Source organism: Crocodylus siamensis, chromosome 3 (assembly GCF_052110815.1).
Source record: "Crocodylus siamensis isolate JL-2025a chromosome 3, ASM5211081v1, whole genome shotgun sequence".
In the NCBI taxonomy this organism is placed as follows: domain Eukaryota; kingdom Metazoa; phylum Chordata; order Crocodylia; family Crocodylidae; genus Crocodylus; species Crocodylus siamensis.
In genome coordinates, this window is record NC_143397.1 from 27,518,477 (window position 1) to 27,537,226 (window position 18,750).

General features: G+C 42.7%; 1 protein-coding gene across 3 annotated transcripts in view; it reads right to left on the reverse strand.

The window, feature by feature from the left end:
- LOC149868111 (complement component C6-like) overlaps positions 1–18,750 on the reverse strand; it is a 59,433-nt gene that overhangs the window by 27,855 nt on the left and 12,828 nt on the right. For all 3 annotated transcript variants that reach the window (XM_090037999.1, XM_090038000.1, XM_090038001.1), the window contains 6 exons: positions 17,532–17,732; positions 13,542–13,782; positions 11,063–11,185; positions 10,313–10,479; positions 9,258–9,483; positions 153–324 (listed from right to left, as the gene is read on the reverse strand). In XM_090037999.1, coding sequence (XP_089894125.1) covers positions 153–324; positions 9,258–9,483; positions 10,313–10,479; positions 11,063–11,185; positions 13,542–13,782; positions 17,532–17,732 — 1,130 coding nt within the window. The remainder of the gene's footprint in view (positions 1–152; positions 325–9,257; positions 9,484–10,312; positions 10,480–11,062; positions 11,186–13,541; positions 13,783–17,531; positions 17,733–18,750) is intronic.

An 18,750-nucleotide genomic window follows, 5' to 3' on the forward strand; every position in this document is an offset into this window, starting at 1 on the left:
TTGTAATAAATTGCAAAGATTTACAGATATTTTCCTTTTTTCAGACTCATCCAAAGAAACCCAGACAAGAAATTTATCCCTAGTCAAGTTTTGAAAGCTTTCTAACCCGCACCCCACTAGTAAGTAGAATTTTCCACCTATCATCTTCTTACTTGTCCACAAACAATGAAACATAACAGTCCTCCTCTTGCTCATGTTCACCCTCACAAGGCTTTCCTCCATTCATTGGTGATGGGTTGTTACAGACACGGGTCCTTCTTCTCTTGAAAGACCCATCACATGGGCTCCATGCTGACCAGCAACTCCAGTGTCCATCTACTGCAACTGGAACAGATGAATGTAAACTCTAGCAAATGAATGAATCTGCAGTATTTCCTTACTTTGTATGTAACAGCTTAATTAATTGAGAGGCAAGAATTTTTTAGGGTGATATTTTTGTATTGGCCCAACTAGGTAGTTTGGATAGCACTTAATTGTCACTATTTCAGAGGATTTATGAGGTTTACCAGGCAGGGGAACATATTGTTTATAAAATATTAAAGTTAAAGATGAGATGAGCCAAAACCAAATCTGAACTGCTTTGAACCTCAGGGAAGTCTGACTATTCTTTCCCTTACAATTTGGCTTCAGGTCACATTCAAAACCAAGGGCGCTGACAGACATGGAAAAAGAAAACACAAAACTGTGCTTTACTGGAAGCAGTAGCACATTAGTTCAATCCAGCTCTGCAGCATCTGTATAGATTGGATACATCAGCAGGGTTTTTGATGCTTTTATCTAATAGATGATTGAATCAGCTATTAAATAAAAGCACCAAAATAGCCCCACTAAAGCACCCAGTTTATACAGATGTTAAGAAAGCCGGGTGCAACTAAGGTTCTGTCTCTTCCGGGCACACCAGTTTAAACTAAAATACTGTTTGATTTTTTTTCCCCACCTTTGCAGGCAGCCCAAGTGTCTATTTTCTAGACATTCTAGATCAGAACTCTTTTGAGCAAATAAGTACTTAAAAAAGGAACTAGGCATCTAAACTCCAAAGTGTAATCCAGATTATCCCTGCTCCAGCAGACACAAAATTGAATAGATACTTAAACTCAGATGTTACTATAAGCAGCTACCTACTAAATTCGCAATTTTGTGATTTTTGCAGAAACCGTGAATTTGGTGGGTCAACTGTGAAAAAGTCTGATCCCCATGAAAAAGTGCAGGGACTGCAGAAAAGCTGGAAAGTGGCCAGCAAGCAGGAGGGAAAAAAGAGGAGCTGAAAACAGAGATGGGAAGCCTGGTGTCCTGAAGCACAGGGGGAAAAGGGAGGGAGGGATGGGATGATTTTCGTGGTGAAGTGTGACAGAGTACCTCGTGCCTCTGATTGGCTGAGGGCCCCCAGAAGTCCCACCCCTTGCTGGAGATTGACAGATGGCCATCTGTCAATCTCCAGCAAGGGGTGGGACTTCTGGGGCACCTTGGCCAGAGGTATGGTGGGGGAGGGGAGGCTGTCATGCCAAAAAATGTCGACTGTGGCCACACTGACACTACGGAATTGAGGGGGCAGACCCCACAAATTATGTAGCTGCCTAACTATGAGTTTCCCTAGACACCTAGATTTAGACTTAACCCCCATCAACATCACTGAGTTCTGCTCAAGCACATCAGTTGTGGGGCTATTCACTTTTTGCACAGTTGCTTCCTGGTTTAAGTACTCATCTAAGAAGTGGGAGAGCATCAGGTCTAGATCTTGGGTGACTGATTTAATCATTAAACTACTGTGCAAAGGTAGGCCTCAGTATTGGGAAGGCACCTACCTTCAGTAGCAAGAGCACGTGTTCTGGATCCCAACTAAATAATGGCATCTAAGGGTGCAGACAAAAGTGCAGCTTCCTGCTATAACTGAAAATGCTTTGTAGGAAGTGTTCTGAGTTACAAGATCCCCCAGACCAAACAGAAATTCACTGTTGGTTCCAGGGGAGAGGGGAATCTAGCTGCTGACTGGGACCCTGTAGCCAGTTTCCCTGGCAATACCCCTGCTCTCTCCCAGCCTATGCTGTTTTCAAGATGTGAAAGGGAACTCATTCTAGGGAATCCAAAGCTAGCAGTGGAGGCTGGGGTGCATGTATTGGAGCCCCCTGACCTCAGAGTGGGGGGGCCCAATACATCTGCTCCACCCTCCAGTGAGGGCTGAAAACCCCCCAGACTGAACTCCCTTCATTCCCTTTCCTACTCCCATTCTAAAAACAGTGACAGGCTGGCAGGCAGCTCAGACAGAAGTTACAGAAGATCCTATGTTTTGAAACATCTTCATATGGACTTTCATGCAATATGGTTCAGATTTTCACCTGACTGGCCATTTTTGAAGTGGTTTCCAGCCATGCACTTGTGTTTGGTCATGGTAACAGGCCACTTTCTGTGGCCAAATCAAGGGAAAATTTTCACTTTTGTCAGCACCCTAATGTGCAACTGGAGTCAGATGCCTAAACTGTCATAGAGAGACTGCCAAAGGTCATCTATCCCTCAGACCACTACCCTTTCCTGATTGCCTATGTTGGCATCAATGATACTTCCAGAAAGATCAAAGGCAACTATGAGGCTCTCAACCTGAAGGCTTTGGATTCTTCGACAATGGGTGGATATTCTGGAGGAGCTGCAATTTGGACATACCTATGACATTAGTATTTATTGTCTAGTTCTAGGTGGCTCTTGTATTTCTAGTTCACACTTCAGAGGTGAATAAGAATCCCATAGCCTAAAAGGGAAACAGGATGTCTAAACCCAATCAAATTGGACCTCTTCCTTTGGCATGAACCCTACATAAGTAAACTGATTCTGTCCCCACATTTTATAATTATTACAATAGATACTAAAGAAACATGGTGTGAAAAAGCATTTCCTTGTAAATATGCTATTCATACAAACCAAAGGTTAAAATTCCTGGATTAATACTTAGTATACATTAAATACATAATGTACATGTGTATACATAGAGTTAAATATACATTCACTATATAGAATTTCACTCCCTAAATACATTTTCAAAATATGGATCTGATGAATTCAGTGCAATTCTAGAAGAATTTTTAACTAAAGCTGGTTCTATCATGAAATATTTGACCATTTTCTATCAGCCAATAGTGATCAAGGCTGTTTGCTTGGTTTACTACCAGATTATTCATCAGCATGCCAGTAGGTAGGCAAGCAGTCCCTCTACTTGATAGCCTTCCCCAGCTGGCTAGCTTCTGGCCTGCAGATGCTCCTGGGCCAACTACCCAGCCCCCAAGGCCCCTTGGGTTTACTGCCTGGCTGCCCAGGCTCCCCAGCTAGCTGGCTGCTGGTTGGCTGCCAATCTTTCTTCATAAACAATTTCAAAATAGGAATCAAATCAATTAATGTAGTCAGTAACTGGTCTTATAAATGGATTTTCCTATTGTAATGTGTATAATAAAGATTTTAAATAGTTTTAATTTTTTTTTATAATATAAACACAACAGGAAATTCCTATCGTGCTGCAAGAAATTATGCAATAGCCTAATCGTTACATGATATAACAACAAAATAACACAGCTGAATGCAGGGTCCCCAGATGGGGGCTCTAGGACTACTGCACGAAGAAGGAAGAGAAGGAGTAGTGGTGGTTGGTGAATCCTTTCTGTGAGGGACAGAAGCACCAGTTTGTCATACAGATTTGGAGTCCCTAGGGGGCGTGCTGTCTGCTTGCAGCCTGAATTCAGGATGCTGTAGAGAGACTACCAAAGCTCACCATCCTTCAGACCACTATCCTTTCCTGTTTGTCTATGTAGGCACCAATGATACTCCTGAGGAGGCCAGAGGTAACTAAGAGGGAGGATTAAGGGGCTTGGAGCACACATGGCACTCTCACTGATCCTATTCATGGATAGCAAGAGATCAGGCAGGGACCATCATATCCTGGAAGTAAGTGTGCGGCTGAGACAGGGGTGTCAGCCTGAAGGCTTTGGATTCTTCAGCAATGGGATGTTCTGGGAAGGAGGACTGCTATGAAGAGATGGGGACCCACCTGACTAGAACTGGAAAGAGCATCTTTGGGTGTCATCTGGCCAAACTAGTAAGGAGGTCTTTAAACTAGATTCCATGGAGGATGGTGAACAAAAAACTCACTAGCAACAGAGCAAACAATCCAGTGGGGAAAGGACTGGAGGAAGCAGCTCAAGTCTGGGAAGGAGCTAGAGAGCCACAGAACAGCAATATGTGGTATAAAAGGGAAATGAATAGGTTATAATACAAAATACATATGATCCATGTATGCAAATACAAGAAAAATGGGAAATAAAGATGAGCTAGAAGTTGCAGCCTGTGAATAAAATTAAGATCTAACTGGTATCACAGAAACATGGTGGGATGGCTCTTATGACTGGAATATCAACATTGAAGGTTACATTTTGTTTCAGAAGAACAGGGTTGAGAGGAATGGAGGTGGTGTTGCCTTGCATGTTAAAAAACCCATTTTTTCCCCTGGTTCAGAAAGAAGAAGGTAGTAGATCAGAATGCATCTGGGTGGAAATCAAAGGTGAAAGATGCAGCACTGATAAAATCATGTGAATTTACTGTAGGCCACAAAATCAGGGAGAGGAGGTGGATGAGGCACTTTTGAAGGAGGTGGCAAAATTATCCAAAAGCTATGAGATGGTACTGATGGGAGACTTCAACTTTCCAGACATCTGCTGGAAGAACAATACAGGAAAACATAAAATGCTGAGCTGGTTTTTAACCTGTGTGGCATAAACTTTATCTTTCTTCCTAGAGGCTGAGGACACAAATAGGAGATCATCTATCTTAGATCTTGTTCTAACCAAGACAGTACAATTGGTGAAGGATGTAAGAGGTGATGAGGAACTTAGGAAGAAGTTATCACATTATGATAGACTTCCAGATCCTAAGTTGGGGAAAGCATGAGGTCAACAAAATAAGGGTTCTAGATTTCAAAAAGCTGAATTTCAACTGACTCAAGGAGTTAACATTGTCATGGAAAGAATAAAGGTACCCAGGAGGGCTGGGAACTTCTAAAGGGCACAGTATCAGAAGCCCAACAATTTTGACATGATGGAAGCTCAGAAAGAATGGCAATAGACCGATGTGGCTGCACAAGGGGCTTCTAGGATACCTCAAATGCAGAAGGAAAAAAAACTTTCAGACATTGGAAAAATAGCCAGGTCACCAAGAAAGTGTACCAGAAAATAGCAAGAACCTGCAGGGACAAAAATCAGGAAGGCAAAGATAAAGAATGAACTGTGCCTAACAAGGGAAGTGAAAGACAACAAACAGAGGTTCTAAAAGTGTGTTGGTCTGAAAAGAAAGACTAAGAAAGCTGTGGGTCCACTGTTAAAAAAGCCTAGCAGAAACTCCTAACAGAAGATACAAAGAAGGCAGAGCTACTCAACACCTACTTTGCCTCAGTTTTCACAAAAAAATAAGCTGCAAAGATATGCCTAATAAAGATTTGGATAAAGAAGAGGACAAGATGAGGGATGAAATAACAAAAAAGACAGTCAGAGAGCTTTTGATGGGTTTGAATGAATTCAGATCAGCAGAACCAGATGAACTGAATTTCAGGATACTTAAGGAACTGGTAGGGCATCTCTCAAAGCCCTGGGCAATGATCTTTATGAAGTCATGGGAGATGGGCAAGGTACCAGAGGACTGAAGAAGGACTAATGTAATACACCTCTTTAAAAAAGCCTAAAAGGAGGACTGGGAAACTACAAACTGGTTAGCCTCACCTCAATACCCAGGAAGTTACTGGAGCATATACTAAGGAAGGTTATTTGCAAGCATCTGGAGAAGGAAAGGTTGATCACAAGCACTCAGCATGGATTTACTAAGAACAAATTGCATCAAACAAACTTAATCTCTGTCTTTGACAAAGTAACCATTTGGATGAATGAAAGGAATGCTATGGGTATAGTGTATTCAGACTTCAGCAAGGCTTTTGATAAGGTCCCTGTAGCAGCACAGGGTCCTAAGGGTGGCTGTGAACTCCCCTAGCACCCCCTCCCATGCCAATGTGGTATTAAAAGCACCCTCACATCTCACCCGCCACATCTTTGATGTCTACAATATATAAGGGAGGCTGCCCTTAGTCCTCTCTGACACAGTGCTCTGATGTATCTCAGTCTTTGTTCTATCTTGGGTGACTTGGTGCACCCCAGCCTTATGGACTATGCGTGGCTCCAACCACCCCTGTACCACGCCCCAAGCCTCGCAGATGTACTGGACATTGTTTGGTTGATTTCACTCTCCGCACCCCATGGGTGCTTCTGGCTTGCCTCGCAACCGTGTTCTCTGGCACTCGTCAATCTCTGCTCCCACCCAGGGCTTCTTGCAATGGCCCACTCTGGGGCTCAGGTGGCTGTAGCCCTGCCTGGCCCCCAAATTCCCTCCTCGGGTCTTAAAACTCCTGTGGGGCTCAGGTGGCCTCGGCCTTACCTGGCCCCCAATCCTCTATTCCCCTTCTCAGGGCTGGGGCCAGCGCACCCCTGAATGTTGTGCCCTCTCTGGCACCAGGGTCCCCACGCTACCGTGTAGCCCCTATGAGGCCTCCTCCAACCCCTAATAGCCTCACCCGGTCCTCCAGTCAAAACAACAACAACAACAACAAACAATAACACAAGCCCCTGGGCTATAACACAAAGCTAAACCTCCTGACTAAAAGTTCTCCAAACCACACCACATCTCTCAGCCGTGTAACTAGCAGCTGGTACATTCAGGCATTATTCTCTTTCCCACATTCAGGGCCGATCTCTTTCCCTTAGTCAGGCAGTACTCCTTCTTCCTGGCTGCCAGCCGAGAGAAAGCACTCACAGCCTCCAGTCTGGGTCTTATAGTAGTCGGCCCTGCCCCTTCCGGTCAGCTGACTGACCAGGTGTGGGCCCTTAGCTCCTCCTGGTTGCCCCTAGCAACCAACACCTGAGCCCATTCTGCTGCTTTTCAGGTGGCAGGCACCTTAGTGCCCTGCTACAGTCCCATACAACTTCTTATAAACAAATTGAAGAAATGTGGGCTGGACAAAATTACTATAAAGAGGAAAGACTAACTGGCTCAATAGCTGCAAGCAAAGGGCAATTATAAATGGATTAATGTTCATATGGCAGGAGATTTTTAAGTTAGTCCCACAGGTGTCATTCCTGGGCCCATGTTTATGGGCCCAGGAAATGTTTAACATGTTTATTAATGATTTGGATGCTGGCATAGAAAGATTCTTGAGCAAGTTGGAAGATAATATGAAACTAAGTAGAGTTGCAAACACACTACAGAATGGCACCATGATTCAAAAGGATCTTGACAGATTGGACTGTGAGGTTGGAGTTAACAGAATGAAATTCAAAATTGACAAATGCAAGGTGCTATACCTTGGGAAGAATAATCATAAATAAAAATACAAAGTATGTGACTTCTGGATGAATGGCAGAACTATGGAGAAGGATCTGGGAATCTTCATAGATCACACAGTCAACACCTGTCTGCAGTGTGATTCAGCCACACAGAAGGCAAATGCACTTTGGGGATGTATAGATAAAAGACATAGGAGGCGATAATGCCTCTCTACTTAGTACTCATCTAGAATATTATATGCAGTTTTGGGCTCCACATTTTTAAAAGGACATGTAGAAGTTATAGATGGTCCAGAGATGTGTGACAAAAAAGATAAAGGGCTTGGAAGGCATGTCATACAAGGAGAAGTTGAAGGAACTAGACACATTCATCTTTTAGCAAAAGCATCTAAGAGGGGACATGATAGCATTTTTCAAATACATCAACAAGAGGAAAAGCACCTTCTCTCTCCTGCTGCAGAGTGTAGGATGTAGAATAATGGCTTGAAGATGCAGCAAAGTAGGATCTCAGGAAAAACTTCTTCACTGTTAGAACAATGAAGTAGAATAGGCTGCCTAGGGAAGTTGTCCACGTGTCATCATTGGAGTTCAAGAGAGGATGGAAAGTCCCAGTCAGGGATGATCTAGGAGTAGCTGTGTTCTTCTATGGGTATTTCACATGCTTCTGGGCTTTGCTGGCTGCCACATAGGGATTGGAGGGATTTTTCCCCCCTCTGCTACTACATGTCTGTTTTTATTATTATTATTATTACTATTATTATTATTACTATTATTATTTTAAAGCCTTCCTCAGAGGTATTAGGTGTTGGCTGCAGCCAAAGACAGGAATTTTGACTACACGGTGATAGTGTTCTTGGTGGGACTTACATCTGGAGGTTCCTGGCTAGAGGGTCTTGGCGCTCAACTCAGGGTCAGACCAATCACTCACTATATTTAGGGTCAGGAAGGAATTTCACCCCATGGTCAGACTGGTATGGACTGTGGGGATTTTTGCCTTTCTCTGTATTGAGGGGTGTGATCCTTTTCCTGGGATCTCTTAAGCATATATTAACATTTGCAGTAGCAGGATGTTGACCACCATGGTCCCCCTGCTTTACCTGTAGCAGGTTAGTGTTTTTGGTGCCTTTGGTTTTATGTCAGGGCGGACTGACATTTTGCTAAGAGGTTAGAAGATGGATTTATATGGGGTGGTTTTGACAGGGATGATGCTGCCTCAGATAGGGGGGCTAGTTTAGATGACCTCTGGATGTCACTTCCAGCCTTACTTCTCTATGATTCTATGATAAAGTATGAACACAATGAAATTATTCAGATCTTATGAAGTTAAGTATTTTCATAAGTGTAAAATAAAATTTTAGTCTGATTTTTTAAATGACACTCAAGAAGCTTGACCTGTTGGATACTGAAATTGTAATTTTTCATACTGTGTGGAATGAAAACAATATAAAAAAATCAAAATATTGACACTTCTCACAGTATAAAGATACCACAGTCAGACCTGCTCTTCAGCTTTTACATTAAAGCAGTTATGTGCCTAAGCAACATGTAGAGGGTGCATGGGTGGGGGGAGGGCATGTGCCCTCCGAGAGTGCTGGTGCCCCCCCAAATTTGGCTACTGCCAACACCACCACTACTGCCTGTGGGTCATCACTTGCTACCTCCCCCCTCCCACTGCTGACGCCACTGACACTGCCTGTGGGTGGTCCCTGCTGGGCCTGCCTCTGCCCCCGACATCACTGCTGACACCTGTGGGTGGTCCCCACTGAGCCCACCCCTGCCGCCGCTACTGCCTGTGTGGCGTCACTGTCCCACCCCAGTCCTCAGAGGCACCAGTTGTTCATGGTTGTGTGGGTTTAAGAAAGGATCAGATTTGCATTGATACAATATTCCCATAAATACCTGATGTGTAATCTGGTGCTCGTTTCTCACAGTTATTCCCATAGGTTCCAGCTTCACACACACACAGACACTCTGTTCCAGATAACACAGGTTTGCCATTATTGGGACAGGGAGCACATTTACAAGGGTCAAATCGGTCCATGTATTCAATTAGGGCTCTCCAGAGGTTGCGGCGTTTAGTAACAGCACACGGGAAGTTTTTTACCAAGTCCAGGATGGGAGACAACTAAAAGAAAAGGATATGGAAAGGGATCATAATACAGAAGATGAAGTGGGCATTTCCTTGCAGTATAGCTGTATTAACTGCTTCCTATGGACAGCTACACAGCCCCAACATAACCAAAAGAAATTTTTATAAACACCATGGCCTATATAACTATACTCTGTGGTTAGGGTGCTCCACCCCTGACCCATAAGCCAAATCCATCCCACAGAGCCCTGGCACATGGCCTGCAGAGCTCCCCACAGCTTGGGAAATTTGGTGGCGGGGGAGCAGTGGCAATTAGCAGTGCCACTCATCATCCCCTTGCTGCCAAATTCTCAATCCTTGCCGGGAAGGGTCAGGGCTGGGCCATGCCCACTCCCCATCCATGTGGCTAGACTGGGCTGAGCCATGCCTCCTCCCTTGTGCCAAGCCCTTTCTCATATGCAAAGATGAGCCAGGGCCAGGGCCTGGGAGCCTGCTCTTGTCCCCTGCACCACTTGCCCCCTGCTCCAAACAGTTGGATTGGTTTCCTCCTCTGTTTGCCCCATGTACCAGATCATGTCCACCAGCCACATCCAGCCTGCAGACACACTGGGCTGTGGAGCAAAAAGATTGAGCACTACTTTTCTAGGTGCACAGTGCTGAACATGAGCCAGAGGGGTAGGAAAAAATCCATTCATCTATATTACCAATAATCATCCTGTCATCTTAACTAGTCTTAGGGACTAATATATATAAATTCAGGGCCTTATATATATATTCCTAAAGACATATCCAGCAGGATGGTGTAAATACAAATCAGGAAGTCATGTGGCATCATGGGAGATGCAGGGGTTGTCTCTACTCTTACCTCAAAATCAACCACAACAGGATTGTCCTTTGTTGATTCCAACCAGTTTGTGAATACAATATGCTCTGGAAAAGACCCCTTTTTCTCCCAAGCCAGAGCTGCCGCATATTCTGTCCTGCCACCTTTCACTAGTGAAATAGATCGTTCAGCTGACTGCAACATAGAACCTGAAATAGGGCTTCAATTAAGATTTTTCAAACATAATCACGACTTTCCTATTGCTCATAAATACCAAGGCTTTTCTTTCTAAGATAAAACGTGATTTCCTGGTAGCAAAGAAATGCCAAGTTATGTTGCAGGGAGATGAAGTTATACCCGTCAGTCATTTTGTTCTCCTTGGAAATGGGAGGCTTGTCAGTGGGAAGTTTGTCCTCACTGATGTGGACATCAGTTTGTGGACAGACTGATACTTATGTGACTTTCGTGAAACTGGGCTGACCATGAAGATCCTTTGTGGTTAGATAGTTATACTAGTTTTACACACACTTCCTTGCCAGGGGAAGATAGGCCAGTGTAAAGCAGGGAGGAGCTTTTGGGCTATAGTATTTTTGTGTGTGTGTGTGTACTCTGTAGAATGGACTCAAGGCCTAACTTAGAATATAAAAAGTGAAAACCTGCCCTGCTTCCTCCCCAAGTTGTTGGGAGTTCTGCCAGTGAATTCAGAAGAGCCAGGATTTCACCCTGCATGCCTGACTGCTGACAGCTAAGGGTATAGACACTACCTCAACCAGTACCTAACTGTACATTCACCTTCATGGCGTTCAGTCAGTCTATTTGTGGTGCAGGTAGTATGTACTTTCTTTTTCTTTCTGAAAAACACACGCCTAGTTGTTTCTGTCCGAACACATTGATTTGATTGTTGTGTTGTCAAACCTAGATAATATCAAATAGCAAAAACATTAAAACATTGAGCAGCATCACCAGAATCCATATCATCCCCTCCCTACACACACACATACATCTACCCAGTCTATTGCAGTCATGCAAGTCATAGCATTCTTCAGGTTAAACATCTCATTCATTTCTTTCAACCTTCCACATCAGGTTCAACCTTCTCATCCTTCTTCTGAAAGTTTGCTGCGGCCAATAGCTTTTCCTTCATGGTCCTCCTCCTCCTCTCCCACTTCTCACAATCTCCCATCCTCAGCTCGCTTTCTATACTTCTCCCATGGCTTTTGGGCAGTTTTTCCATGCCATCCCTTATAATGTCCTTGGCCTCTCCCCTCCAACTACTAGCATGCAAGAGGACAGCTTACTTATTCAAATCCTCTGCAAGGCATAGTAGGCCAAATCTACTCCTATCAAAAGCTTTCTGTTCTATAGGGCATAATTGTTAAAACAACCAACTGTCCTGAATTTTCAGGGGCAGTCCCAAATATCACAGCTGTCTTGGTATCCTGAAAGACTACATGTCGGGAACTGAAAAAAACTGATGCCAAGGAGTTTGCTGTTGAATTTAGCAAGTGAGACAACATGATGCTGCCTGGCATCAGGGAAATACAGCTATAATTCTTCTGAGTAAGGACTCATGAGCAGTTGCAGTCTGTGGCAGCTCCTGATCTGGAAGCAATATAGCTATGTTCATATCACACTGTGCCCTGGCCAACAAGTCATCTGCTGGATAATAGTGTGTTTTGGGTGACCGGTGATGGTACCCTAGTGATATTGCTGATAGAAGGATGCAGCATCCTTTGCTATATTACTATCCCCACAATATAATGCTGTATGGGATACTTCAGGTTCTATGGGATACTTTGGTGTTGAGTTACTGCCTTCAGCCCAGAATGGACCCCACTCTATTCCCCATGTACCAACAGCACTGGACAGAGTCATATTTGCCAAATCCTTTTAAGGATCTACTGATGCTGAGGATACAACCTTTACCCTTCTGTTTACACAATACTAATAAACAATACCCACAAAATATCCAAGTACAACTGTGAATGACAGCTCTTAACCAAATAGGTTTAGGTTTCCATTTTTGTAGAATGGTTCTTTCCTATTAAATGATTTGATTATCCTACTAAGAATTTTGCTGGCAACCGTGATCTCTAATAATTCTCTTACACTTTCAGTTTTAAGGGTAGAAGGCACCACTAGAATCTTTCATATGACCTCTGGTATAATATAGAGCATAAGGTTTTACTTAGTTATGCCTGTTTTTGGATCAACAACTTGTGTCTGAGGTTGAACTTACACGTTACACTCAGACCATACTAATGGGATTTAAATTGTGAGCATCCATAAGTTAAAGATCATTAATTCATTCTAAGTGTCTTCTGCGCATCTCAAAGTTATAACACTTCAGAGAAGAGTTAATTCTGGGCTGTGCTACCTAGCTCATGTTAGGGTAACTTTAGTTGGCTTCATGGAGATAAAACAAGCAATTTGAAGTTCTCCAGGATCTTAGGATTCATTACTCTCAGCCGTGGCCAACCTAGAACAGAGACACAGCCCAGGCATCCTGGCTCCTAGCCATGTCCTTGCTCATCAACCTTCTAGTGGCAAGTCAGAGCTGTGTAGGCAGGAAACAGTATTAACCTCTAACATGTGATTTCTCACAGCACATTCTGTCTTAATACCACTTAAATTTCTACAGATTTAGTATGGTCTGAGTGTAACATATAACTCCACCCTGACAGAAGGGTCTCTTCCAGAAAAGCATCTGGTCTTGATCTGAAGACCACAAGAGATGCCAAAGCTATTACTTCACTTCTAAGTTCTAGAAATATGTACATAGTTACAACTGAGGTGTCAAGCATGAAGCTTGTTGGCTGGACCCAGCACTTGGGGGTATGATGAGGAAGCATGGACTATTGCAGAGTTTGAGGCCCCCAAGCCTTGCTGGACATGACTGCCAGAGGAAGGGGAGCGAGTCAGGACCCATCATTGCCCAGCCCTGCCATTGCCAGTTCCCTGTTACTGCCACTTGGCCCAGTGATGCCAGACCCCCTGCCATTGCCTATGGACTCACATTGCAGCAGCTAGCCCTGTGGCTCAAGCCTAGGATGAGCTTCATAGTTTAGATCCAGCTCAGGGCTTGAGGCAACTTTGACATCCATGGTTTACTGGGTTAGATTCCTTTTACTTTGAGAAAAATGAAGGATTATTCTATTGCGCCTTAACTCAGAAAATATGGAGCAGCGCATTCCTCAGAGGCAGTATTAGCAGAATGATAGGAAAAAATTGTTGCCTGTCATGTGGACTTTTCTCACCAAAGGTTACATACCTGAGTTCTTCAATTCCTCAGAGCTGTATTGATAAAGAAGGTCATATGTGCCACCCATCGATCCAGAAGCATAGTAATGAGTTCCAAAGTCATCAAAGATTCTGCTATATAAAGCATAGTTATACTCTAGAGGCAGATTGTTAAGTGCCTTTAGAAAGACATCAGAGAGCTGTAGATCTGACTCCTTCATTGTGAAGTTTGAAACTGCAATCACTTTATGGACCCTGATAAAGTTAGAATTCTATAAATAAAAAACAAAGAGAAATAGAATGTTTTTACACTTTGATTCACGGCAAAAGGTAGAAGAGCTAATAATATGTTCATACTCGGTTGTATACTGCAAAATGGGCTGGTATATTTCACTTGATTTAATCTTGAGTAAAATCAAGTGATTAATCCATTTGAGACAACAAGCACATTGTTAGATTTGATAGAATATGGCTCATTGTACAATGTGTCAATAGGGCAATTGTCTTCTCATTTTTAATTTGTTTGTATCATGACAGTGCCTACTTTCAGGAATTTCATCTGATATCAGCTGTGCTAGGCATTACATAGTTCAGAAGGAGGCAGTCTCTGCCCTTAAGAATGTATAAAATAAATAGACAAGACAGGGAAAAGGTTGGGAAGAAGTCAAGCAGTGTAGAAACAAGTGATTTATCACTCTGGACATAAACAACTTAAGTATCTAGGCTGTCATTTGTACACAGCTATTTTCACATTCTACTGTCTAGATGTGAGGACCCATGCTTCTGCACTTAGCAGCTTTAGAAGGAACCAGAAGGAATGTCCCAGGGCTAGGGACACATTATTTTCAAAGTGTTCAACTCCAGAAGAGCAAGCTATGCCAGAACTCCCAGGCTCTTGGCTATAACACCTTAGGAGGCCCAAATCTAATCTGCAATGTTACACTTAAGTTTCTGACAAAAGGTAGAAGAGCTGAGAACGTGTTCATCATAATTTGTATACTACAAATTGGGCTATGCAACAGGAAACCTGGAAGTCCTAACTCTAAGGAATCCAGGATACTCAGCAAAACTGATATCCCGTCAGCTTCACCACTCCTATGCTGGGAATGTCAGATTTCACTGAGAGCTTCAGGGAAAGTATTAATTTGAGAAACACTAAGGGCCCCTCTACACAGGCAGGTAAAGGCACAATGGGATCTAATGTGTGATCCACAGGATTGGGCCTCCTGCCATGCCATACAGGCATGGCAGGAAGTATGCCTGGGATCGTGAATTTGATCCCATCATACCTTATTGCCAGTGCAGGAGGAGCCCAACAAGAAGCAAGCTGCCATGGCTGGGAGCCCTCTCAACTGATGGGGCCGAGGCTGGGAGCCTCATTAGCTGACCTGGGCTAACCAATCATCTTGGTGCACTGTGACCAGTGGGGGTCCCACAAGGCTCTGTCCTAGGGCCTATACTGTTTAACATTTTTATCAATGATGTTGACATTGGTGTCAGAAGTAGACTGGCCAAGTTCACCGATGACACCAAACTCTGGGGTAAAGCATCCACACCTGAGGACAGGAGGGTGCTCCAGGCAGATCTGGATAGACTCATGACATGGGCGGACGAGAACCTGATGGTGTTCAACACTGAAAAATGCAAGGTTCTCCATCTTGGGAGGAAAAACCTGCACCATGCTTATAGGCTCAGTAGTGCTATGCTGGTTAGCACTACAGATGAAAAGGACTTGGGGGTCATGATTGACTACAAGATGAACATGAGCCTTCAGTGTGATGCTGCAGCTAGTAAAGCGAGCAAAACGCTGACTTGCATCCATAGATGCTTCTCAAGCAAATCTCGGTACTCAGCTTTGGTGAGGCTGCAGCTGGAGTACTGTGTCCAGTTTTGGGCTACGCAATTCAAAAAGGATGTGGAGAAAGCTATGAGACCACAGCTGACATACTGACATAGCTGCAGCTGGGACACCACAACTGATGCAATGTCCATGCTGCAGGCATGCTTCATGAGCCAGGGGCTGTGAGACCAGAACTGACACTGTGTCTTGGTTGTGGTCAGTTGACTCAGTTGCAGTCCCACATCTGTGGGGATTCATGGAGCACCCCTGCGGCTGGGACTTCACATCAGCTGCTGTCTCCCAAGCCACAGCTACAGCTGGGGCATCCCTACAGCTGGGAGTCCTGTCAACTGATGGGACTCCCAGCCACAGTGGGAAGCCCCATGAGACTCCCATGCTCTCACAATGGGAAGCCAGCATCAGCTGGGAGCTCCCAGACTCAGGAGGGGCCCAAGTCCACCTCTCAGGTGGGAGCTCTGATCAGCTGACAGGGCTCTCAACCCCAGGAACTCCAGGCCATATATTCAATTAAAAGCATAATAGGAAGCACTTACAAAGCGGTGACACACATTTTGTGGAATAACTGTCAATTGTTTAGTCCCTTATAGATTATCCAAGGAGACAAACACATTTTATACTCTCCTAGGGACAGTTTCTGTCTTTCTTGTCTGCAGTTCATAAACTAATATTATAGTAAGTCCTTTGGCAAGCATGTGTTTACTCTTCATAAATGTAAAATCCCAAGCAGATACATTCTTATCACGATCCTACAAGTTTGCTCAGGTTCTTTTCATGAAGTATAAAAAATAACATTTAGGGAAGAAGCTTTTATCTTAATTGAAGACATTAAAATATATATTAATATATACTTCATTTTAAGGACAAAGCATTTTATTTTTAAAAAAACCAGCATAAGCCACATGTTTTATTTTTTATGCTAATGTTGGCATTTTTCATTTTAGAATATTATTAATTCATTCTGGAAACAGACACCTATGGAAGAAGCAGCAAAAAAATTGCTGCACATCAAATGCCTTTGTGAAGAATTGTTTCTTGAACTAAGTAATTCACACACTATCTTATCCAGTTGACTTTTGCCAGATATTCCAGTAAAATCTGGCAGATCAAATGGTTCTAGGGGGCCTGATCTAGAGCCAAATGAGTCTTTCTATAGACTTTAGTGAATTTTGGATCAGGCATTTGCTGACCCCAAATGTTCTGAGCACATTCCATCAGACCATATAATCAAATGGTATATGATTATGATAGGCTCAACAGGAGCTGAGTGATAAGAAATAATGGAAATATTTAACACCAAGCAGTTTAAATCATGTAATGGGCTATGCAAATGTTAACCAATTAATTTACAGAGAAAGGCCTTCAAGACATTCCAATTTTGCCTGCAAAACTAGACATTGCCCCAGATTTCCTTATATTTAGTAAAGAGAATGATGAAAGGGTTATTTATTATTTAATTGGGGAGAGCTTAGAGTAAATCTATGGGACACATAAAAGGATGGGGAAATATGTCAGATTACTCAAACCAAAAAGTTAGAAGTAGAGCTAGCCAGAAAAGAAAAATTCAGTTTAATGAAAAAAATTCAAGTTTTGATTCCTTCAGTGTAGAATAAAAAATAGACCTTTTAAATTATTCTTCCATAGTATCTGAGTTTCTGAACCAAAGGCCAGGTTTAGGCTGAGGTTGGAATGCTTTACCTGAATGGTTATTCTCAGCTCAAGAAGGTTTTTATAGTGTTCGATCATTGTTATGCTATGTGTTTCTTTAGGTACAATTAGATCTACCTTGAGGCTTCTTTTTTGGCAAAAATACTAAGTAAAGCTGGGAAATTTGTATTTGTGTGCAAATTCAGTGTATTTTTGGGCTACAAAATAAAGCTCCTCTTATAATATATCACCATTTATGGTGATAACCTATGTTTTGAAAATTAGGATCTTTAAGAACCTCAAATAAATGTTCTTTAATTCAGCAATATTCTGGTTTAATAGCCATGTCAGCCTTGTGTATCAACTGCCTTTATCACAAGCCCAGTAATTTGTCATTAAAAGGGTTTTTGTGCTACCTTGATGATGAAATGTGACCTTTTACATATCCATCATTCTCTGAACTAAACAGATGGAGATAAAAGGAAAAGACAAAATTAGGAGGCTTGTTTATTCTACCTTTTTATAGGATGCTTCAATAGCTTCTTTGAAGGAGGAAGATGATGTAACTTTTACTTTTTTCTTTTTTGAGAAAAGAAATGGGATCCCAGAAGAGCTTCTACCAGAGAAAGAGGATGAACTACCTGAAGCAGACTCAGAGTTCAGAGGAATTAAATCATTGTAGAAATCTGATTTTACATCATCTTCTTCATTTTCCACCTAAAATTACAGAAAGGAAAAACAAATTACTCAAAAGGGATGTTGTTACAGCTAACTATTAAGCAACAACGATCTGAAATTTTCCAGAAACAATGTGGATGCATATTTAACAAATGGTGAATTGATTATTTGCTTCACAAGGGACACATTTTAAAGAATGGTGCTTAAGATGCCTATGAAAAAAAAATGTATCATTTGTATGCTCATATCAGTGTCAGTGAATGGGAAAAAGGGTCCTGTAGAACAGGGGCTCTCAACCTTTTTTGTACTAGGACCCACTTGTAAACACCAATTGCCAGTCCTAACCCAGTGCTCCTCACTCCCGACCTGCTGCCCCCTCCCCCAGGCCCCAATCCTCCAGAGTGTGGGGTAGGGCATGGCTGTGTGTGGGACATGGGGGAGCCTCAAGCAACTCCTTGCAGGCTGGAACTCTGCCAGCCTGGAAGGTAAAAGTCATGGATTCCCACGGTTTTCTCTTTTAAAGGAGAATCCATTTTTAAAGTTTGTTAATCCATTTTTAAAGTTTGCAACCCACTTTTGGGTCATGACCCACAGGTTGAGAAATGGTGCTGTTCAAGATAAGGGCATTATTCACTTTGAAAAGACTTAAAAGGCTGAACTACAGCTACAATTTCCAACCAGCTTTTCAAAATCACTGGTATTCAAGGATACCCAAACTTTTTGCAGTTGTGTGTTCCCTTGTGCATACCAAGCATAAGACAACCTGGTTGCATAAAGTAGCCCACTTTTTCAAATAAAAGTCAAGCATAGGCAAAACAAAACATCCTTGAACATTTGAAAATGTTCAGTTCATTTTTATTGTGGTTGTTTTCTTTGCTTTTCTCCTCTTTTTTGTCTGCATCCAGTTTTGCCCACAACCACAGGTTTGGATTTCAGTTGGGAACATAAGGGGAAATTGAATTACTAAGAGCAAGGCTGCTTTCATAATCTCTCCAATGTATTTCAATCAACAAAACACAAAAAGAAGATTGCATATGCTTATACATGTTACTGAACT